The sequence below is a fragment of the Corvus cornix genome, chromosome 9, assembly GCF_000738735.6.
Source record: "Corvus cornix cornix isolate S_Up_H32 chromosome 9, ASM73873v5, whole genome shotgun sequence".
Lineage (NCBI taxonomy): Eukaryota > Metazoa > Chordata > Aves > Passeriformes > Corvidae > Corvus > Corvus cornix.
The window spans coordinates 16,113,628-16,135,976 of NC_046339.1; the positions used below are offsets into that span (position 1 = coordinate 16,113,628).

Below are 22,349 nucleotides of genomic sequence, written 5' to 3' on the forward strand. Positions count from 1 at the left end.
TTCCTGCTGTGAGAAAAGCTATATAAAGAAAGTTTTTTTTTTTCTGATGCACCTGTATTAAAATACTTAGCTAGATTAGCACAGTCAGGAATTCTAGCTAGACAAGGTTAGTAGATACGTGACCCTGGCAGCATATTCCTCATGTTGCACAACTGCATATCACCATGGAGCATGCAAGGTCCTGGAGAATGAGGTTCCCCTCACTCCAAAACACTGCTATCAAAACAAAATACCAGTCTCAGAATCTGTATACTAAAAGTTTTTCATGCATTCTAAGCATCAAACATGAATTCATTAAAATTATCAAAGACCACGAAGAACTTTGTGTTTTTTTAGTGATTGCTGGACCAGTACAACAAAACCAAATTATTAAGCCTCCAATAAGTATAGACAACATAGAGCAGAAATAGGAGATGATGAGATGAACGAAAATATGTCAATTCCCAAGCCCTGAAACATTGTGTAGTCACTTGTGAACTGGAAGACAGCCAGACATTCCTACCTTAGAAGACTCCTGTTAACAGCCATCTATGCTATCACAATTCACAGCATTTTGCTTACCAGTTGAATACCTAGGATGCAAATTATTTCATTTGGACTTTCCATTATAAAGAAATACACCTGTAACTTAATTAATAAACAGCTTGGTCAAGAGCAACTAACACAGAGAGACTGGGTCTCCAAGGACACAGCAGGAGACAACTGTTCCGCTACAGGCAGTGCAGTTGTTGAATAAGCTCCATTAAACTCTTGTAATGGGAACCTTGCTCAGGGAATAACTATTGAAACAAAATGTCCTGTTGGTGACATACGCCTTGTATTACTGGTTACGTACTGCTTTCAGTGTGAGGTGTAGGAGAGAAGTCCCAAACATTCGTGATCATAGTAAAACGTAACATTTCACAGAAGCAGGACTTTGTGTTTAACTTACAGATACACAATTCGTGGTCACACGATGTTAACACATTTTATCTGAACTTGGTAAGAACTTCCTTACTTTACATCCTTAATTTTAAACTGGTATGAGCTCTTTCGGAAGGGATTTGCTTGTTCATGTAATATAAAGATGTATTTATAATGGTATTTCAAACCAACTAAGCTAAATTACATGTAGAGAGAAATAGAAGAAGCTTCTGTATGTGAACATTTAAACAACTTTATATTATGCCAAGGGGAACGTGTGTGTGAACCCCTTTTTCACTTCAGAAATTTAAACCATTTTGAAAAAATTCTCATCGTTTTTACAGCAAAAATCTGTTGGTTAACAACTTTGTATAACAGCAATTTTTCAGCATTAGCCAAATCTCTCATAAGTATCCAGACCTGGAACAATAAAAAAGCATTAACATAAACCTTAGGTTAAAAACTATAAGCCAGATGGAAATAAAATTTTCAGAGAACTTCTGGTATCTCTTGCCTCCTTTTTGTTGATATACTTACTGAACAGCCTATCTTTTTTTTCCTGTGAATGGGCCTGTTTGAACAGAAGTTGCAAAAAACCATTGTAACATAGCTGTTCATACTATTCTCAGGAAAATACACCATGCTGTCATTGGGAGTATGTTCCACATGCAACTCCCATGGTGCAGACCATACTCTTCCTTCAAGCAGATACAGCACAATTAATTATACTGAACTTCTCCCTTCTCTCCAACAGACTATCAGTGAACAGTTAGGAAGTGTGAGAACAGTAGGGCTCAGCAATCCTCACTTTGCCCACATCATCATCATTGTGCTAGGATAAAACAGATAAAATGTTTTAATTCATAAAAAAACAAACACACTGAGTTTTCACAAACTCAGATGATTTGTGAGCTCTGTAGTGATGGCCACTAAGGCCTATTTTGTAGATGTTGCCTAAAATTACTCAGTATCTATATAAGTAGAGTTGGCATATTGTGTGCAGTTTTGGAAAACTGTATGTTTAGGCTCTTAAATCTCCTGGTTTTGGGGGGTGGGGGTGGGGTGGTATGTGTGTAAATTCCTTTTGGTCTATAAAGAGAAGATACAGAACTGCTCTCTCTTTAGACAAAGAGAATGATGCTTTTTCTTCTTCTTCTAAACCACAGAATATTTTGATGCTTATGTTTATAATGACCAACACCTTACTGTTCAAATCATCTCACTAGAGTGGAAGTCACTGTGATAAGGACTATCAGAAATGCAACCAAACTGTTCCTGATATATTCACATGTGTAAAATCTCCAAAGACAGAGCCATAGACTCCATCTCTGGGGTTGATTTCTTCTCCTGACCTTGAAGTGGACATGGGGACAACAGAAATAAATATTTTTCTTTTCACCAAGGAAAAAAGACTAGGCAGTTCAGGCCGCAGAATTTTGTTTTGTGTAGAGAACTCTTAAGGGTGTTTAATCAGCTTATTCATCCGTGCTCTTCCTTCCTAAGAGTCACCTTAAAAGAGCAATCTAGTAACAAAGAATACACACCATTTAACTAGTGAATTTTTGCTTACCTACCATAATATGGTCAGCATTACTTCGCACGTTTTGTATTTCTTCCCAGATGTTGAGTGTGGGAATGGTATTCACTATAATTTTTGTCTCCTTGGGCCTGTATATTTGTATATTCATAAAATTCCTGGTGTGCATCTTCTGTTAAGTGGTGCAAATAGCAATAAAAGCAACAGTAGCTGGTTCAGAGAAAGCTTATTGCACAGGCTTTGGTTTCCCCTGATTTGAAAGGCTCTGGGATTTCACAGATTTAAAAAAATTAAAGGTCACTTCTTCCTGCAGCTTCCTCCAAAATAATCTGTGGAAAAATGCAGCACAAAGCCCTAGCTAAAAGGTCTTCACTAAACCAGGCAAAATGGAAAACCTGTAAAGCTGTGAGACTTGTACCCTATCACGAAATTGCTATGACAAATAATGAAAATGGAACTAAAAATACATTAGGTGTGACAAAATGCAACTTTTTCAGTGTGACTATGAGGGACTGGGGCTGCAAACAGTTAAGGAAAAAGCCTTTTTGTATTTCACCTTCCTCCTAGGCTCCTGCAATCCATGCCAACATACTTCTAGTATTACTTTGTTGGGCAGTAGGGTGAGAATGTGACAGTAAAACAGATGACCGGACATCCCATACTAGTTGCACTTAATAGCAAAGTATTTTGTTTCAAAGATCTGTTACGACAAATCTAGGTATCGCAGAAGATATGCTAGCACAGATCACAAATAAAATGGTTCTATCTCTATGAAATGCAAAGCAGTGAAGAAAGAACCAGTGTTTGCCTGCCTACTCTAACAATTTTAATGGTATTATCCAGCCAGCAAAATAACTTGAATTATAGGCTTTTGCTTAAATATGTATTTATCATGTAGGTTTTCTAGAAAAGGCATCAAGTGTCAACAGTTCAATTTTCACAGGTGTTTACTAAGATCACCTAAGAAGGTTCATCTTTCAGTTGTATGATGCAGCACACACATAGGCATACTTCACATTTCTTGGCCATCAGAGCAATGTGCTGTAAACCAGCAGAACTCCATCAATTTTGATGCACAAACATTAGGGTAACTCTGCTAATCTATGCTAACTCTCTTGGCCCAGTAGGAAAAGCCTTGCTCTGCAGTGCTGTGACATTGTCCTGTTTCTCTGTGGAGGTGATGGCTGAATTACAATAAATGTAGAGGCAATCAGGAGCAGAACAGTCTAGCAGTTGGACCCAGTTATCAGAGTAACAGCCTCCTTGACTTTGGAGCTGGGAGCACATTAACCAAATCAAAGAGGGCACTGCACAAAGGACTTGTTTTTTTAACACACTCAGTAAACTCCCTTGTATATTCAGGTGCACATCTTCCCTTCTCAGCTGCTTGTGCAGCAAAGAACCTGGGCGCTTTTGAAGGCTGCCAGAGAAGGAACATTCTCACCATGATGCTTGGTGCCTCTAACACTTTGATTCCTGGTTAAACTAAGCCTGCATCACATTCTTACCAGCCTTGGAGATGGCCATGGGCTGAGCTAGAACATTTTCTCCTTCCAGAGCGATGTATTAAGATCTACTTGTGACAGCAATATAGGTCACATATAATCAAGAACAAAAATTGCTATTAGGAAGCAAAGAATACTTGTTTTAAGTACTTGTATGCAAATTCTAACATTTTTAAGAAATGAAATTAATTGTGAAATATGAACCCTTGCATCTAGTAAGAGACAACATGTGTGAGAAACAGGATGCAAGATCTTCCCAAGTCCTACAGTCACCCAGTTTGTTATGTCTCCTCCTTTGCCACCAGTGCACGATGAAAAATATGAAGTGTCATAAGGGAGGCAAAAATATAATAAGGTGCTGTTAATTTTATCCTGTGAGCTAACAAACATTGCAACAGTATTTACAATACAAATTAAAAAGTGGTAGTAAGATGAGGTGCAAGCAAGTGATCTTGCTCAAGCAGAAACTCTCTTACTCTGTTCTGAACAAATACTAACATGATGCCAACATAAAAATGATCAATGCCACAAAGCAGCAGTATGGATTCAGTACTAATGAACTTGAGCAAGATACTTTTCCAATTAGGAAAAATTGAAACAACATGTCATTTGAAACAACAAATTTCAGGGAACATTTTTAGATTAGTGTTTAATTTGAAAATATACAAGAAGTGCATAAATGGTATCAAAAGACAGTACACACTTAAGGGAATTAATTGAATTGTACATTTGCATCAAGGCACTATCAGTTCCAGGTGCTGTTAGACAAAACTAAGCAATGAAAAAGCAAATCCTTTTTTTCTTCTGAGAGAAAAAAAAATATGAAGAACAGGAAGAATCTTGTACCCTGTGAAAATGTATTGATGATGATGATGATCACTATTATTTTAAAATATTTAAATGAACAGTGGAAAAATCTGAAGAATTATAACACCAGTATTTGAAGCCAAGGAATACATCAAAGTGGCTGAAAAGCCTTTGACATGGGAAGATGCTACTTCTGCTGAGTTTTCAGAAGATGTGATTAGAGCATGCTAGTGGCCAAGAATGCAGACAATAATACTCCCTAGCAGGTGCCACAAAGTTGTGAAGAGCTACAAGGACTAAAACTTGCTGTATAAACAGCAGCAGGCACAGGTTAATAATTTGCTTTCCTGTCTTCAGGAATAAGCTACACCTAAAATTTTCTATGTTGAAACGTTTTTTAATTGATGCAAACAGCAGAAGTATTGCTTGCTGGTCAAACATAAATTTATTTTCATATGAAAGTTTAGCATAATTTTACAACATTAACTATACCTATTTCTTTGCAATGAACAGTTTAGCCAAGATGCAATGATTTATCAATTATTTCACGTCAGTTACAGTAGCCACTGATATTTAATTACGAGTTTAGACAAAACTGCCAGAAGAGAGGCTTAGAAAAAGTGTGTGTGGGGGGGGCATTCTCGGAACACAGCCTGTGCTTGCCAAAAGCCATCCAGAAGCCCATATGATGATATCCACCTCTTCAGAGCAACAAGGGCATGGGGTGGCAGGTATCAGCAGAGGAAGAGGAGAATGGAAAAAAACCCAGCAAACTGGACAGAAGAGAGAGACAGGTCTTCAGTTGTTAATCTTCCACGTCTTGCTTTACAGTAAGCATCAGATCTAGATAGAGCCTGAAACAACTGCAGAAAACACATACTTTGCAAATAGATCTGGTACCTCTGCTCTACATAAGAACTAAGAGGTATTTTAATTCCGTGACAAATAAAACAATTAGATCTTTGTTAAATGACTGAACTTGACTGCCAGTCAACTTAGAGTGCCATGAAAAAACCTAGCTTATTGGGTGAGGTGCTTATGCTGTTTCCAGACACTACCCAGAATGGGTGAGTGAAATAGCTTCATGAGTTTAGAAGAAACATAATTACTAATTAGACTGCTTCAGATGATTATAGCAGAACGTGGCTCTGCTTTAGCAACAACAAAGTACAAGATCACTATTTTTCCTTATAAAGGTGAACTTCAAAATGTTTTGATAGGCAGTAAAGATTTTCATGTATAGCGTTAGAGCTTTACTCATACATGCAAGGAAAAATTAACACTGTTGACTATTACAGGAGAAAGAACTTGAAATTTACTAAAACTGGCATTTTCTTGTGCTTTAGATCTATCAGGTATTTTAAAATTGTCAGTTTCATGTGTTTGATGGTTACCAGAAATTTACTGAAACCGGCACTTTTCTGTTTGGTAACTGCTAGAAATGTTGAGAGCTACACTGACCCGTGTACCCTCACAGCTGACTGAACTTCTCCCAACTGAGAACGTACTGTCCAATCGTTATAACCAGACACTGGAGAAAGGCTCAGAAAGACTACAATATGATCTAGGAGAATTTATTAACCAAACGGTGATGGACACTCATCATTAAGCCTGAAAGACGACCTGTAAAATGATTTTGTCATGAAGGTGGCACAGATGGTCCGGACGGCAAGTGCCGCTCCGGAGGTGTTTTCCTCGAGGACCATCCACTCCCACACCGCTGCGTCCTGGCCGTCCACATCGCCTGCGCCCGCAGGCCGGGCCTCCGCAGCCGCTTCCCGGGCGGGTGGCGGGACGGAGCCCCCATCCCACCCCGTGCCGTCCCCTGAGCTGGAAGGGCGGGAAGCTCCTGAGGCCAGCGGGCACACAGTGCCCCGCGCAGCGCCTTCTTTGCCATTCTCATCCCCGCCCCGCAGCTGGGTAAGATGTACCTCACCTCGCCTCGCCCGGGCGCGCGTACCTGGCACGAAGGAGGCGCATTATTTGAAACACACGCATTCACCTTTCCTTCCTCACCAGTGGCCAACGCAGCGCGGTGGCAGCGGGGAGCGGGGGCCGAGCCCTGCTCTGCCCCAGGTCCTGCCGCAGCCTCCGCGGCACCCCGCGCCACCGCCCCGTCCCGGAGCTCACTCACCTCCGCCGCGGCGCGGCCCGGCCAGAGCAGGGCGAGCAGCAGCACCGGCGCCAGGCGGCCAGGGCAGCCCCCGCCGGCCATCCCCCCCTCCTCGGCGCTGCCTGCGCGGCGTCCCGGGGCACTTCGATTCTGCCCCCCGCCCACCCTCCCGTGGGTTTTGGCCTGAGGGTTGCTGCTCTGCACCCTCCTGAGCGCTCCCTCGTCGCGGCCCCGCCTCTCCTCCACCCCCTCACCCCTCCCGCGCGTCCTGCCTTGGGCACCGCTGGCAGCCGCCACCTGCCCGTCCGTCCGTCCTCAGCGGGCATGGAGTGAGCGAGGTGTCGGGGGCTTTCCCGCCTGGGAGCTGAGGTGAGCGCCGCGGACGGGCAGCCCCGGGCGGAGGCACCTGGCGCTCCTCGGGACGGGGCTGGGCAGCGCGCTGAGGGGCAGCCCCGTCCCGGGACAGCGGGAGGTGTCCCGGGCGGCCGGCTGGCTCCGTCCCCCGCCCGCGCCGCCGTGAGGGCGCAGGTGGCGGGCGCCGCCCGAACGGCCGGGGCTGCGCGGCGGGAGCGCGGCCGGGGCTGGCCCCGGGCACCGCCTGAACAAGGCACGGGCTGCGCTCGCACAGAGCGGGGTCGGCCCTGCGTTCCGGCGGGGAGAAGGGCATGGTGAAACCGGGCTAGAGCGAGGCGGTACCGGGAAAGGCGGCGGCAGCACCCGGGCCCCCCAGGGCCATCCCGCCGCTGCCGGAGCGCTCCCGGGCACGGACGGGAGTTCCGTCAGCAACGCTTTCCGCTCCCTCGAGCGTTTTCTTAATAAGACAGAGGAGACTCCCAGAGGGATTTATGCCCCACCGCATAAATGGAAAGCAGCGAGAAATGTTTCTCCCCAGGCTTTTCACGTAATACGATACAAAGTTTTTGCGAATGGAATTGTGATATGTAGTGTTGACAATGTGTAAAATTTACCACATTTATGTTATTGACAGAAGTGCTGCATGCTCAAGGTAACCTTTCACCAAATAAAGTGCTGTTTTGAAAAGGTGCAAACTTAGAAAGCATGTTGGCAGTCCCAGCCACAGCAACTTTACCTTGTCTGTAGTGTTCATGGATGCTGTACAGGAAATCCCACATTACAGGTTTTTTTAGCACTAGAAGTGATAAAGCAAAAGCAAGTATATGATATGTGTATATAAATCTAGAAGTACTAATGAAATACAAATCTAAAGGCTTTCATGAGCAGAAAGCTAGCCACAGAACGTTGTAAAACAGCTTCTCTGACAGGCAGAAGAGTAGAGCTGGATCTCCATTCAGTAGACCATCCTGTCAACCTATGAAATCTGCTGTGAAAGCTGGTTAGTAGAAGCTACTTTTCCAAAAAGTTCGGTACTACTAGTAAGAACATGCCTCGGGAATAGGTGAGCATTATCTTCAGTACCAAATATCTTGTACATAGAATCATGTTAAAACAACTTGACTCTAAAATATCCAACATCTGTGAGAGCAAGCTGGTATGGACAGCAAGGTATGGAGAGAAAGGAAAAGAATTCCCCCGTTTTCTGGCCAGATTGATGGTGACCATGTAGAAGAAATAGTATCCACTAGTGGAATTTAACATGAGAAGTACTGGTGTTAGAGAGAAGGTAGTAGACACTCATTTATACAAAAGTCGAAACAAAAGGTGCAGAACCTGTCTACGAGACAATGAGGTCAGAGCAATAGAGACTACAGTGGAAGATGGTGTGATCAGTCCTCTGAAATTATTACAATTTCTATGCAGAGTGCCCCAGCACATGATTGGTTCCTTTGGATGTAATGAGAATACAGTTAGGACTGCTCCAATTTTTTATATCTCAATAACTGTAGCTGTGTGTCTGCCTCAAACTATAGCTCATGTTCCACGGTCTTTAGCAGAGTTACTGAGAATGAAATTTTCTTGCTTCTCAATTCTTGTCTAGAAAGTAAACATCTAGATTATGTTACAGTGCCAGCTTTTCCCCTTCTTTTTTCTGAGGCTGAGGTGAGGTTTGGTGATCTCATATGAAACCTATTCCTTTGGTGGCAGTGAGTGTGCTATTCTGGGTATATTTTATTGAGGTAACTGTTGTGATTGCTTCAAAAACATAAAACGTGACAATTTGACACATCAATCTAGACAACACCTTGTATTCTTTCTGTTACTGTATTAGCTACTGAACACTTCAACTTGTTTGGAAAACGATGGGGTTTAAATAGCCATGACAAAATAACAAGCAGAGGGTTGCAAGTCTTCCACTCATGCATTAAGTATTATTTTAAACTGTGTCAATGAGTTGGATGAAAATGGATTTTAATCTGAAAATAAAACTTTCACTGCTAATACAAAGCAAATGTACCAAATATAATTTTCTTTTTTATTTTCTTCTTAATTTTCAGAAGCTGTTTGGATAATTAAATAATGAGATGGCTAGTGGGCAACAGGAACACATTTCTGCAAAGTCTAACACTTTATGACTGGCTTGGACTTTCCATTCGAGGCAATCAGTCCCTGCAATATTGTATTGCCTCACAATTTTGCTTATATTGTTTATATTACTAATGTAAAAAATCAGTGAGGTAGGAATGCTGTTGGAATATTATTTTTTTATTAGGGATGTTGTTATTTTTTTCTTTTTTTACAGATGGGGAGCTAGGGCACAGCAAGAGTGTAAGAATTTGACAGATGAATGGAGTACTGTACAATACATGTAGAGAGTGATCTTGCAGCATGGATTGGCTGCCTTTAGGCTATTTATTCATCAGTCAGTGCACAGCAGCTTACAAAGTCTCTTCTTCATACTGTGGGATTTGGATGTACTGTGCATACACACAGGAGTCAATATTATTTATAGATTAGTTCTGGTTAAAAAGATGCCACACTATCTAAAGAATAGAAAGCAATATGGTAATGTTTCAAGAACTGTACCCTCACATGTTTAACAAACACATGGCTGCTGCCTGAACAGCTATCAGACAGCAGCTAGTTTGCTGCACTTCACATCCTTACTCCTTGCTCAGGAGCGGACTGTCTTTGCCTACTCAGGAGACTTCTCCAAAGGAGGCAAACCCCTGTCCATTCACTCTAGTCAGTGTTCAGTCTCCTCAAAATGATTTCCCCACATTTGGAATACTGGAGCACTAAAAAGCAGAAGCCTGTGATAATCTGTGCTAACCTAGGAGAAGCCCAGCCTCTTAAACCCTCAGTTTGAAATAACCAGTGTGACTCATTTGCCAGACATGCCATATTACAAAGGATTGCAGCTTCTTTTTTCATTTGGGAGATATAAAAGTTTGTACATGACCTGGCCATGTCTCTGGATTTGTGAAGCTTGGGTTTACAAAAAGGTTGGAGCAGCACATAAAACTGCTGTTGGACATAAGTCATAGGTTAGGGATGCACTATGTATGCAAATTATGTATTATGTATGCAATTTATGTATGCAAAATTTGACTGTGTGGGATTGTGGAGGCCGCTGGTCAGTCCTGCACACAGAGCTTCCAGCTTCCTAAATCCTGGTAAAATCTGTAGAAAAAATGTTCTAAAAATAAAGCTAAAAATCTCTAGGTAATGATTGTCATCTGTCCATGCATATGGGTAGAGCTCTTAGATGAAAATGCGTATGGCTTATTCTGCATTCAGAGTGGTCCTCCTTTGCTCAGATTCTGGCACAGATTGGTCCAGCCCAGTTTGCAAAAGCTGCTGCTGCTAAATCTGGTCTTAAAACTATAGCAAATACTTTCTTGAGGATTTGTGTTCTAAGGTTCATTAGGTTTTTTACTATAGATAGGTGTTGCATCTTTTGTCTTAATGCCTTTAACTAAAATGGTGGCTATGAAAGCTTTTTATGAAATAATGATGCAAGATGCTCTTTGTTCATTATTTTAAACACAGAATGAAGACTATCTTTTCTAGGCTGAAATCTTGTACCCCTTTTTATGTTGATCTGCAGTTTCATTATAGTCCCCTTGAAATAATTGGATTGCTGATAAAATAAAATGTGGCCTGAATAGGAAGAACATAATGTAATGCCAACACAAAGCTGTGCCGTGTAACACAGATAAATGGTTAAGACTTATTTTTGGTTATCCAGTAATTATTCATGTATATTTTAATATAAACAGGTTCAGAGGGGAAAACAACACCATTATGGAACAGTGTTTATAGACCATCCATGAACAGAAGGAAAGAGAAGACCTGCCATTTAAAGAAAAAAAAAGTGCTGCATATACAAATCCTCAATCAGCAGGAATGGCATTAACAAAGGATTCATTTGAACGGATTAAATGGCTTATCACAGCTGCCTGGTGAGTTTTACAGATCACTACATTTTCTAACCAGATGCACTGAGATATATTCTTAGCTATCAATTTAACAGTAATAAGAAATCAGAAGTTAAATAATTTGTGGCCTGTCATAAATTTGATAAGCCTGTGTGATAATTTATTTTATTTGAGTTCAATTACTGGTCTATAAGTTTATACCACTTGAATTTCAGGTTCTATGCTATTTAAGTAGTAGGAAACAGGAACTATAACTCTGAGTCTCTCCAAGGCAGCTCTTCTTGCCTTTTTTCTGCATTATTTGTGACTGACTTACCGCTAACAGTCTCTGCTGAGTCAATTACATAGGGAACATCTCCCTGGCTTCAGGAGGCAGAGGTTTGGAAATGGCAGAGAATCTGGTAAACACATGCCTGCTGTATATGGCTGGAAAAAGGGGGGACTGCAGCACCATGTATCAAGAAAACATAATCAGATTTCTATTTCACTTGTGCAAAAGCTTCATGAGAACTTGGTGTTTTCCTAAATAAAAAATAACTCACAGCTGGTCAACTTTGGTATGGGAATAAATATTTACAGGGACTGTCTGTCGAAGCAAAAGTGGCGTTAAATTATTAACAATCACAGAACAACAGTATTACCTGCTACCTGGTTGAAGTGTTCCTGTGAAGTTAAATCCTTCCAACATGAACTTACTTGATGCATTAAACAATGAACCACTGGTATGCAGAAGACTTCTCCACCATTTACTGCTGTAGCTGATCATCTGGCAGTTTCACATTGTTTAATCAGTCCTTCATTTCATATTTAGCAAGGGACAGCATCTTCTGTCTTCAGTTGCTACTAATTATTTTCATAAATATTTTGTTTCAGTAAAATCTGTATTTGAAAATGAGTAGCAGGCAACACAGGTGTAAAAAGTATATGGAGTAAATGTACATAAATGGCTAAAACATGTTAATGCTTTCAGTATTGAATTTATCAGTAAATATCAGATCATATACAGGTTATATTATTTCCAGTTTAAACTATGAATAATTAATAATCAGGGAGAGTAATTGGGGGTTTGCTGGCACAGTTCTTAGTGCTTCTAAGAGTTGACCATATGACTAACACAGAAAGAACAGAAGTTGATCTCAATAGGGAATTTTACTAAATGCCCATTTAGTAAAATTTAGTATATTTGCAAAGTTGGAGTAATTTTGATATAGGCTTCACTGTAGCCTGTAGAATAGTACACAGCAGTCTGTATGCTATGGCTGTGTCTAATTTATCTTTCCATATAATGAGTAAGCACCTTAGCTCTTAGTAAAAATAATATTAGCATTAATAATAATTAAAAGGAATGTTTATTTCCTGTATTGCTGCAGAATTTTTGAGCTAACTTTTAATTTTAGTTTATTCTTTTTTTTTTTTCAACTTTACAGTCCATCACTAGCAATGGTTAGCATGGAGCTGGGCTTCCCCAGAAGCTGCTCTGGAATCATGTGGCTGTTCTGAATGTGGCTTTGCGCTCTGCTTTCTCTTTCCCTCTCTGAGCAAAAGAAAACAGCACCAGCTAACTCATTTTAGGGTAGATGCAGATCATCCCCATCTCTACTCAGTCTTCACTTCATGGTGTCCATGGAGAAATCTGTCTGGAGTGGTTCCTCTCTAGCCCTTTGTAATTGTGGGATTGGAAATAGGTTACAAGGGGGAGTTGTAAGGACTTTTACGTACTCTTGTTCATGCCTGTGTGTCTGTCTTCAGTCTCACAAATCCAAAAAGACAAATATTTACAGCACAGGCTGGCCATTTCTTGATGGTGTGTACCCCTTATAAAAATACTCTATAGGCACCCCAAACAGGACTTCATCGTGTGTTCACTTGATCACTTCTCACTTTCTACAGACTAAATTTTTGGGAAGATTTGATGTTATAAGTTTAGTTTTAATTTAATTTTTTCTTTTAAATCAGGTGGATACTGATTGTTTTTTCAACTCAAGAAATTGATGGGGTAAGTGACATTAATATTTGCTTTAGAGAGGTGAGTGATAGGATGGTACAGTTCAAACAAGTAACACCAAATGCACCAAAATGACCTCTAGTTCTGTGGGGAAACTGTGATGTTCCTTTCTGTATTTCTGCAATTCTGATTTTCCTTTCTGCTACTCAGCTTATCTATTTTGCAGTTTTATGCTCTGGAGTTTCTTAGATTCTAATTCTGGCATCTTTAGGTGCTCTTGGAAAGCTGCATGTAGAAAACCCTTCTTGTTCACTGAGTCTGTCTCCCTCCTCATAAAGTCTCTTTGATGGTTCTGCATTAGGGCACATGTCAATTCTAGCTTTCAAGCTCTGCTCTCTGTGTTAGCTTAGATCTTAAACTGGTTTCCATGGACATTCCCATTGCTCTGAAGCCAAAATTTCACATGTAATATAGTTTCAATATCTACTTTATTATCCTCTCTGTACTGGCCTTCATATAACCCTAATGTTTGCAATGCCCTCACTGAAACTTCTTTCAAGTCCATCCTCTTTGTATTCTTTCAAATATTTAGAAGCTCTTTTTTTTAGAGGCTTTTTTTTAAATTCTCAAATTCATGCCTTTTTATTTTATGTTGAAAATGGACATATTTTTAAAAAATAAATGTGTTCAATCAGAAGAAAGGGTAACAGTTCTGTTTTTGGAAACTTGTATTCTATTGACATTCCAGGAGAGGTAAGATTCTAACAACTCGGTGAGAGACTAGTGTGGAGTGGATTAGTAATTTCATGGGAAGTGCAGTGTGTGAAAAACAAGTAGTCTGTGAAAGAGACCATCATACCCTCATGTTCTGAGGTTTGGGAATTCCAGATATTTAAAAAATGTTATAGATAGAACAGAATTTTTCCTCCTTATCTAAAATTTGTCAGTGTTTACTCCTTGAAACATTGAAGTATGAGCCTTTAGTGTTCTGTTGGGTATTAAAACCAGTAACAAAACAATCTTGACCTTGATAATAATGAAAACCCACACTAAGGAAATACTTTTTTTATCACCATTTACTTGTTTACCTACATTATTCTTAAATCTTTTACTTCCTTGTTAAAATATTTTTAAAAACATCTTTTATAATTTACAGTTTTACTGAAAAAGTAATGTTATTTAGTGGACATTCCAACTAAGTTTGTAAGTGCATATGATGTGTGTTTATTACTACATTTGGGAAAATAGAAATGAATAATGAAATCATGTTCACTTACCACACTAGTGAATTTACATTTTGTTGTGTTTTCATTTCCCCTTGAATATTTTTTTTTCTCATTGCAATTTGATGAAACAAAGCAGTCACTTCTTTGCTATTAAGAGGACAATAACGGAAATTTTTAATACAAGAAAGAAGTAAGTTCATAGTAGGCAATGCATAATTACACCATGTGTATACTTTGTTTCACTTAATAGACAAGAATTAAATTCAAGATTTTATGTCTGAATGAACTTCTTGCTCCTTCACCTTGTTTTGCCTTTTATAGTTTCATTGTAGTTAAACAATCTCATAAAATAATGTGATGGGTTACAAATTTCACATTATTGCAAATAAAATTCTGATTCTGTTAAAATGTATTTCTGGGTGCAGCTGGTTTCCTAAGTTACATTGGCTGTAATACTTAGTGTTATGTAACATAACTTGTAGTTAAGATCTTCCACCTTCTACAGCAACAGTAATAAGCTTTTACTTATTGCTTCTACCTTGCCAGCATGTTTATGTTGATGAGAGATCTTTAGCCTTGAAAATCCTCTAATTAGCTAATATGTCCAGCTGACAATATTTGATGGAGTAATTGTTGTCTGTTGTGCATTGATAAATCCATAAACTTTTAATTTTTAGGGAGGATATGCATATATTGATCCATGTGGGGGACAGGATTGTTCAGTTTGTCGGTGCTTTCCAGAAAAAGGATCAAGGGTAAGTGATGATTAGAATGAATGACAATTACTGTTGTAAATACTGTTCATTTTGTGCACATTGTTGTTCCTGAAAATCAACATGGTTGATAAATCACTAAACCAAAATTCAGACACAAACACATCTGACAAACTAGCATAATTCTTTCACTGGTATCAAGTACAGCTGTCACTGAAGAAAGTTGTTTGTAAAGAACTTTGTTTGTAAACTGGATTGGTACTAATTATGGTGCCTTTTTTGTATTTAAGGATTCTATGAGATCACTCTAGGAGTTAGACAGATGTAATTCCTAATACATGTAAACTATAGAAATCTATGCTTGTTTTCTAATAAGAGGCTGCTTAAGAGAGAATGTCCATGCCATTCTCTAGGTTTTTGAGAACTTAGTTATTTCTTGTTTGGGTTAGGTGACTCTGAAAATGTTTGCAGACTTTTTATTTTACTCACTTAAAATACTAACTTTAAAAAAATCTGAATTGTCTTTGTCATATGAATAATTATAAAACAACTCTAAGGCATTTTCACATTACATGCTAAAATTAGTAACTGTGCATGTTGCTAATTGTTAATTAAAATATGTCCTGTGAAGACTTTTATCTTGGCTGTTCTTTCTCAGAATACATCTCTATATAGAGATAGCAAATAATTTAAATGTTGTGTGAGGAAAAAACTCATATATATATATAAAAGTTATATACATATGTATATGTATGTATGTCCTGATTGGTGATCAACTGAAAAATTGTCAGTGATGAAAATTGTTTTCTACCAAAGTACTAATGGTTACGTTTAGGTTTAGAAAACTTGAACATGGTGGATCAGTTTTGGAAGAGCCACATGCCCGATTTCTTTGTGTACAACCTGAGTTGCCAGAAAAGCAAGACACACCTTTTTCTTCCTGTGCTTCTGCAGTTAGCTGCACGCTTTGCTGTGTCATGATCACTGCCCTGGTGTCCTTGGATCCTATCCTAATCCTCCAGGATTATGTCTATGTGAAAGTCCCCCATGCTGTAGGATTTTCATAATACAGGCCTAGGATGCGTATATCTCTGTAACACTGTGCTAACAAAGGGCATCCCAGGAACAGTATTTTGACTGGTACCACTGCAGTGTCTCTCAGTGCTACTGAATAGACTGTTTTGGATACCAAAAACCTGATCTGAAGTGCCATTTAAAAACAACTGACTTTCAAACTAGGGGGAGTTCCCCTGATTTGGGTTCTCATTCAGTAGCCTGGAAGTTCTGAATTACATGCCCATAATCAGTCAATAATAAACACCTCCTGCAGTTGTTCTGGCTCTTTCCTAAGGTGTCCTCATCACAGGTAAACTGTACTATGATTCATGCATTTGCAGTTAGATTTCTAAATAATTCCAAGGAACTGGACCTAAGTGCCAAATAGAAGCGTAATAAATATTTCAAAATAAATTTAATGTTGTTTTGCAAATGTAAATTTGCAAAAAAAAAATCTGAGAATTGTACCATTTTCTGAAAAAGCTCTGAAATAAGGATGTACATGTACCCTGATGAATAATGGGCAAAGTATCTCCAATGTAATATGAATATATATTTAGTATAGTCAATTATATTAATCCATATGCTAGAAACAGAAGTATTCTTCAGACCCTACATGAAATATGGCTTAACTAAACACTGCTTCACATAGATTACTGCACATATTTTCTATACTAATATATGGTGATGAATAATTTTCTATAGGATTAGTTAATCTTGTCTTTCATCCTACAGTTCTTTTGGTTTTTAAAGTTTGCTGTGTTCTGCTTTTACACTCTGACACACTAACTTTGCTCTCTGAGCAAAGCTCTCTGAGCTTTTGTGGAGACTACTCATTACAAAATAAAAGATTTGTTTATCTTATTGCTAGCTTCCTAGAATGTAAAACATCTGCTTTATCTGCTTTTCTGTCTGAATCCTGCTCTGAGTCTGGTTCCTCAGAGTTTTACATCTTCCTCAATCCTGTCTCAAAAGTGTAAGAAATAAATGATCATTAAAAGCCTCTGGCACTGTACAGTACACAAACCTAAATATTCAGAACTTTTGGTATTACGACTTTGCCTTCTATTTGCCCATTTGAAAATATTTTAAATTTCAACATCAAAAGCCTTCTTCATTATAAGTAGACCTGATAATGATAACTGAGGTTTTAGCTATGGAAAAGCTGACCATGGGAATAAGAAAATGAAACTGCAGTGACCAGACTTGAATGTATTGATACTGGGCAAGTTTAAAGAAAAGTAGAAGCAAATAGCTGAACTTTCATTAAATATTTAAATAAAACCGTTATATCTATACATCAGTCACTCTATTGAGTTTTAGAAGAGCTTGTGTACCTGTCCTTTTATATTCTCTCAACCATATGTAAGTCTGTGCAATAAATAGATTTGCACTCCTATTCATTAGCAAGAAATCACTGTCTGAAAAAACATTTTAGTCACTACTGCTGGTAGTATATCATTACAATTGTCCACATCACAATGAAATTTTCTGTTCAATTGGGATTACAATCTTTTTGGAGTTAGTCTTACATTATATTGTTTATCTTTTGATCTTATGTCACAACTCAAAAGGACTCTTTCTTCCATAGGACACCATTAAAATGTGCTGCTAAATCTCTTTGCCCATACTGTGTGGTACCATACCTAGAGATTTCAGAACTGTAGAACAGATAAATGAAGCAAAACATCATTGGTGAAAGTATATATGCCAGTACATGACTTTTTAGATTCTTTTTCCCCTCCCCTCTTCCTTTTTGGTAGGCCATAAAGTCTGTGATTTCAATTTTCGTTAGAGACCTAATAAAACCTTTTCCACCATTTCATCCTCTTTTTCTGCATTGGAAAGTTGTTTCCTAGAAAACTCCTGCAGTGTTGTATCACAGGCTTCCAAAAATGCTGGCTGCTCTAATAGAATTTAGATAGTTAAAAAAAAATGTTTGCAGTTAGCACTGACCAATTGTAAACCTGTCCTGTGCTGACCCCAGAGTTTGATCCTATTCAATTCCGTTGGCTTTGTTTTTAGTTAAGTAGATTTGGGAAGCAAGCATCTATTCATGACCCAACCTGCTCTGGCTTCTATGGGATCATGTGAAATGCCTGGATCAAAGTGAATAATAAATATAACTCAGCAGGACCAATGTTTGTTCTTTTGCAGATGAAGCAAGAGGCTTATTTTTGTCCTAGTGTAGGGGAGAATGCAGCATCTAAGAGGAGGGTTTTACACTGTCTGACATTTCAGATATAAGGAGTAAGCATTCACAAGAGATGCTGAGTCACTTGGGCATCACAGGTAAGTTAGGAAGTCAGTCACTGCTATCAGTCAGTCACTGCAGGGCAAGAATGCACCGTCCTGGGGTAAGAATGAGGAAAGTTACCTGTGAGTAAGTCTGGCACTGCTTCTCTTGTAACATCTCCCCAGTAGATCTTGTGAGTTGCCAAATTGCCTTAGTAGGTTCCATGGGTTATGTGAGTTCAATTTACAGCACAGTGTAAATATATTTTAAATGTTCTAACTGTAAAAATTGTGCAAATTCTGCCTGTTTTGGGGAGTAAGAGGCATTTATCAAACCACACTTTTTTTGCATGTCAGTATGCAGTGTCAATCTGTCATTCACATGGAATACCCAGTACTTGTATTTGAATCTTCAAGTTACACACTCAGGAAATAAATATGTAAAATCCTTCTACTTGGTCTCAAATCCACTATCAGAGATATATGTACACTAGCATCTGAGGAAATCCAGATTTCTCCCATTATTTGCCTCTTACCTGTTGATAATTTTTTTCCCAGTACATTAGTTTTAAGTTTTAAAGCAGAAGATTCCTGAGACCAGTTATACATTTCTGTAACATCTCTTTTGCATTTCACTTACATTCACTGAGAACCATATTATGTTTTTCTGTAAAACAGACTCAGAGAAATGAGACCCCTAAATCTATATCTGAAGCAGACCACACTTTTTTTTTTTTTTTTTAAACTGGGCAGAGGAATAGGCAGTTCTCTGACTCCAGAAGTTAGGATTTGAAGTGGTAGGGAATGGATCCTGCTTTCCAGAATGTGGAATAGGAACAGAACCACTCCAGTCTGTAAGGAGAATAACACCAACCACTGTAAGGTCTCTTTGAGGTTGTTCTTCGTATAGGATGCCCAGCTACAGCATCTGTAAATTAGCATTTTTCATATTAGACATTTTAAAAATTTTTCAAGTTTTGATCTCTTTAAATTATCTCTCCTTTTGTTCTTGAGCATTTTTCTTTTCTTAATACTTTTGGTTCCCCTGTCCTACTGTACTGAAAATGGTGTTTTTTCTCAGTTGCTGCAGATTGCCAAGCTTTTCCACATCAACCAAGATAAAACTCTGCAAAACCATTCTTTTTTATCGGTGGCTTGTTTTAATAAAATGGTTCAGAGCAAAACTCAATTTTATTTTATTAGCTAATCTGATGTTAATTATTTGTGGTCTACGATGCTCTATTTGTAGCTCTCTGCTTTCAGCCATTAGCAGTTAAAGAGTTTCAGTGCTAAGTTATGTTTTGTTAAGTTTGTTTAACACAACAGTGACACCCACTGGCTTATTGGATAGTTTTTCTTTTCATAGTCCCACAGGGTTAAAACGCAAACCCAAGTATACATTGTGAATAATGTTTTCAGCACTTCATTATGATTTGTCTTGCTTCTGTGAAGTATCACCGTGAATACTAAGCTGCCACATCAGGTATTTTGTTCCTGTAGCATATTATATCATTGAAAAATATGATGAGAAGTTGCCAAATTTTCCAATAGTTTACAGCATGGTTCAGATGTTCTTTACAAGAAAGATGGAGAGAGACTGTTTACAAGTACCTGTAGTGACAGGACAAGGGATAGTGGCTTCAGGCTGAAAGAGATTAGGTTTAGGTTGGATATGAGGAAGAAATTCTTTACTGTGAGGGTGGTGAGGCCCTGGCCCAGGCTGCCCACAGAAGCTGTGGCTGCCCCATCCGTGGAAGTGTTCAAGGCCAGGTTCAATGGGGTTTTGAGTGACCTGCTTTACTGGGCAGGGGGTTTGAAACTACTTGATCTTTAAGATCCCTTCCACCCCAAACCATTCTATGAAAACTCAAGCTCTAAGTATTATTACTGCATTTACTTGGCTAAAAAGCTATGAAAAAGAAATTTTTTAATTTGGTCTATTAAGGACAAGAGACTGGATTTAATGCCAAATTGTATGATTTCCAGATTTATCTCATCTTAATCTAAGTTTATATTTAGAAGAGGGTTTGTTTTGGGGTTTTTTGAGCCTTGACTTACAGTGAAAATGAGCTTGGTCCCAGTCTTACACAGTGAGGAGTAGAATCTTCCCAGAATGGACACCCCTCCAAGCCCTGGAAGCTGTGGCTTTGCTTTGTAATTGACCAGCTCTTCCAAAAGGGGAGAGGACATGGGTGGAGCTTAGAGTAGCAGTGGATGCCCCCACCTCACTAAGCAAATTACAAAATAAAGTATCTCTCCAAATGCCTTTGTGAGCACTCCTCTCTTGCCCAGAGACTGCTTTACTTTCCTTCCTTGCTCTGTCCTGCTCCTGGTGAAATGAGAAAGACTGGTTACAGTCACAAGCCAGAGACCAGTCCACAGTGGAAAGGGTTGCTGTATTATTTGCCTACAATCTGTGTGGAGTTGCTGGGCATTTTCACTTTTGTTCTTATAAACAGAAGGTAAGTGCATTTCACATATCACTGGTATATCTCCATAGCCTGTAACATAGGGTACTGCCCTAATTGAAGGCAATAACTGGGCTTCTTTTGACTTTATTGATAGTAAGAAGCAAGACAGAATTCACTCAAGTAGCACAAAGTTTTTTTATTTCTAATTAAGACTCCTTTAAAACATTGTATTGAGAGAGTTAAGTGCTTAAGGCACTCTCAAAATCAGGTACTCTTCAGTCTCAGGCATCAAAAAAAAAGTAATTCCAAATAACCTTGTCCATTGCCTTTTCCAAACAGTATTAAATGTTTTGTTGCATGATTCTGAAGTATTTGCAGTCTTCGTCTTGGGAAGCATAGTTAATTAAAAAAAAATACAGCCTTGTTTTGCCTAAAGTCAATTTCTTACTGCAGGTCAAGCCCAGGATATGCTAAAATAACAGATTGTAGTCTTGGCATGGGTAGTTCCTGACCTAGACAATTAACAAGGCACTGAAAACCTAGAGGAATTTATTGGCATCAGATGGCAGAGCGGGCATAATATTCTGTTCATTTTATCTGAGCTAATTTGTCATTTCCACATGAGCATGACTACCTTCATCCTCTTTATTTTTACAGCTGTCCTGAGACTGTAATGCTGTGGTAGTCACATTGGATGGGCACAAATAATAGATGTGATAATAGATGTTATGACATGGTATCAGTTTGGTCTTAACAAAGCTCCCAGTCATTATCAGTCTTTGAGCTAAAAGAAAGAGAGAGAATCCATCAGCTTCACATGGCATGCTAAAGTTGTATCAGCTGCCAAACCCATTGTGAATTCTGAATTCAGTGACTCTGTTCTATGACTTCACTACCTTCCACTGAAGACCATGGAGTCAATTAAATTCACAGGGTAGCAGCAGATGAAGACATTTCATCAACCTAAAGGACTACATGTCCTGGAAGTGTTTATTTGTTAATTATGATAACTACCGTAGAATGCCTACAGTGTCTCAGCTTTTTTTCTGAGTGCAATAAAAATCATGTTTCTTAACTGTCCAAAGGATATAACGTTTTGAAAATTTTCAACTCTTGAATGCAGAGTATATACACTATTAATTAAAAATCTTGAAGTTGGTGCAGAAACCTGTTGTCAACAAAATGCATTAAAAGACAAAGACATGAAAAAATTAGTGCAAAATATCTTATGCTTTTCTTTTCTTGTTGACGAATGATGCGTTTGCAAGGTGATAGCTAGTTTAGAGTACTAAAAAGCCATACCACTTCCAGTAAAGTTAATGGTTCAAACAGTTGTATTTTATTATTGGTTTCATTCATTTCACTTGTACTCAAAATTATGCTTTAATTAAAATGGTTGTCCAGTTCTTTTTTTCAGCCAAGTATTTAAAGGGCATAATAGCTGCCTTAAAAGTACTTTAATTAATAAATTCATTCTAACAGAGAATGTGCAAGGCACTGCTGGTAGACAGGCTGCAACTGTTCATGCAAGCAAACACCCAACACCCAGAATCCTGACTGTCCATTCACTGTTAACAAGGATGCAGAATCATCAGCTTTT

At 38.8% G+C, this 22,349-nt stretch overlaps 2 protein-coding genes across 6 annotated transcripts in view; one reads left to right on the forward strand and one right to left on the reverse strand.

Annotated features, from left to right (window-relative positions):
• COL4A3 (collagen type IV alpha 3 chain) overlaps positions 1-6,996 on the reverse strand; it is a 56,224-nt gene extending 49,228 nt beyond the window's left edge. For all 4 annotated transcript variants that reach the window (XR_005602680.1, XM_039557208.1, XM_039557207.1 and 1 more), the window contains exon 1: positions 6,887-6,996. Coding sequence is in view for 3 of the 4 variants with exons in the window: in XM_039557208.1 (XP_039413142.1) it covers positions 6,887-6,967 (81 nt within the window). In the remaining variant the exon portion in view is untranslated. The remainder of the gene's footprint in view (positions 1-6,886) is intronic.
• A 102-nt stretch (positions 6,997-7,098) lies between these two features.
• The window catches only part of COL4A4 (collagen type IV alpha 4 chain), a 66,620-nt gene continuing 51,369 nt past the window's right edge, over positions 7,099-22,349 (forward strand). For both annotated transcript variants that reach the window (XM_039557075.1, XM_039557076.1), the window contains exons 1-4: positions 7,099-7,234; positions 11,005-11,187; positions 13,120-13,159; positions 15,012-15,089. In XM_039557075.1, coding sequence (XP_039413009.1) covers positions 11,132-11,187; positions 13,120-13,159; positions 15,012-15,089 — 174 coding nt within the window. In that variant the 5' untranslated portion in view covers positions 7,099-7,234; positions 11,005-11,131. The remainder of the gene's footprint in view (positions 7,235-11,004; positions 11,188-13,119; positions 13,160-15,011; positions 15,090-22,349) is intronic.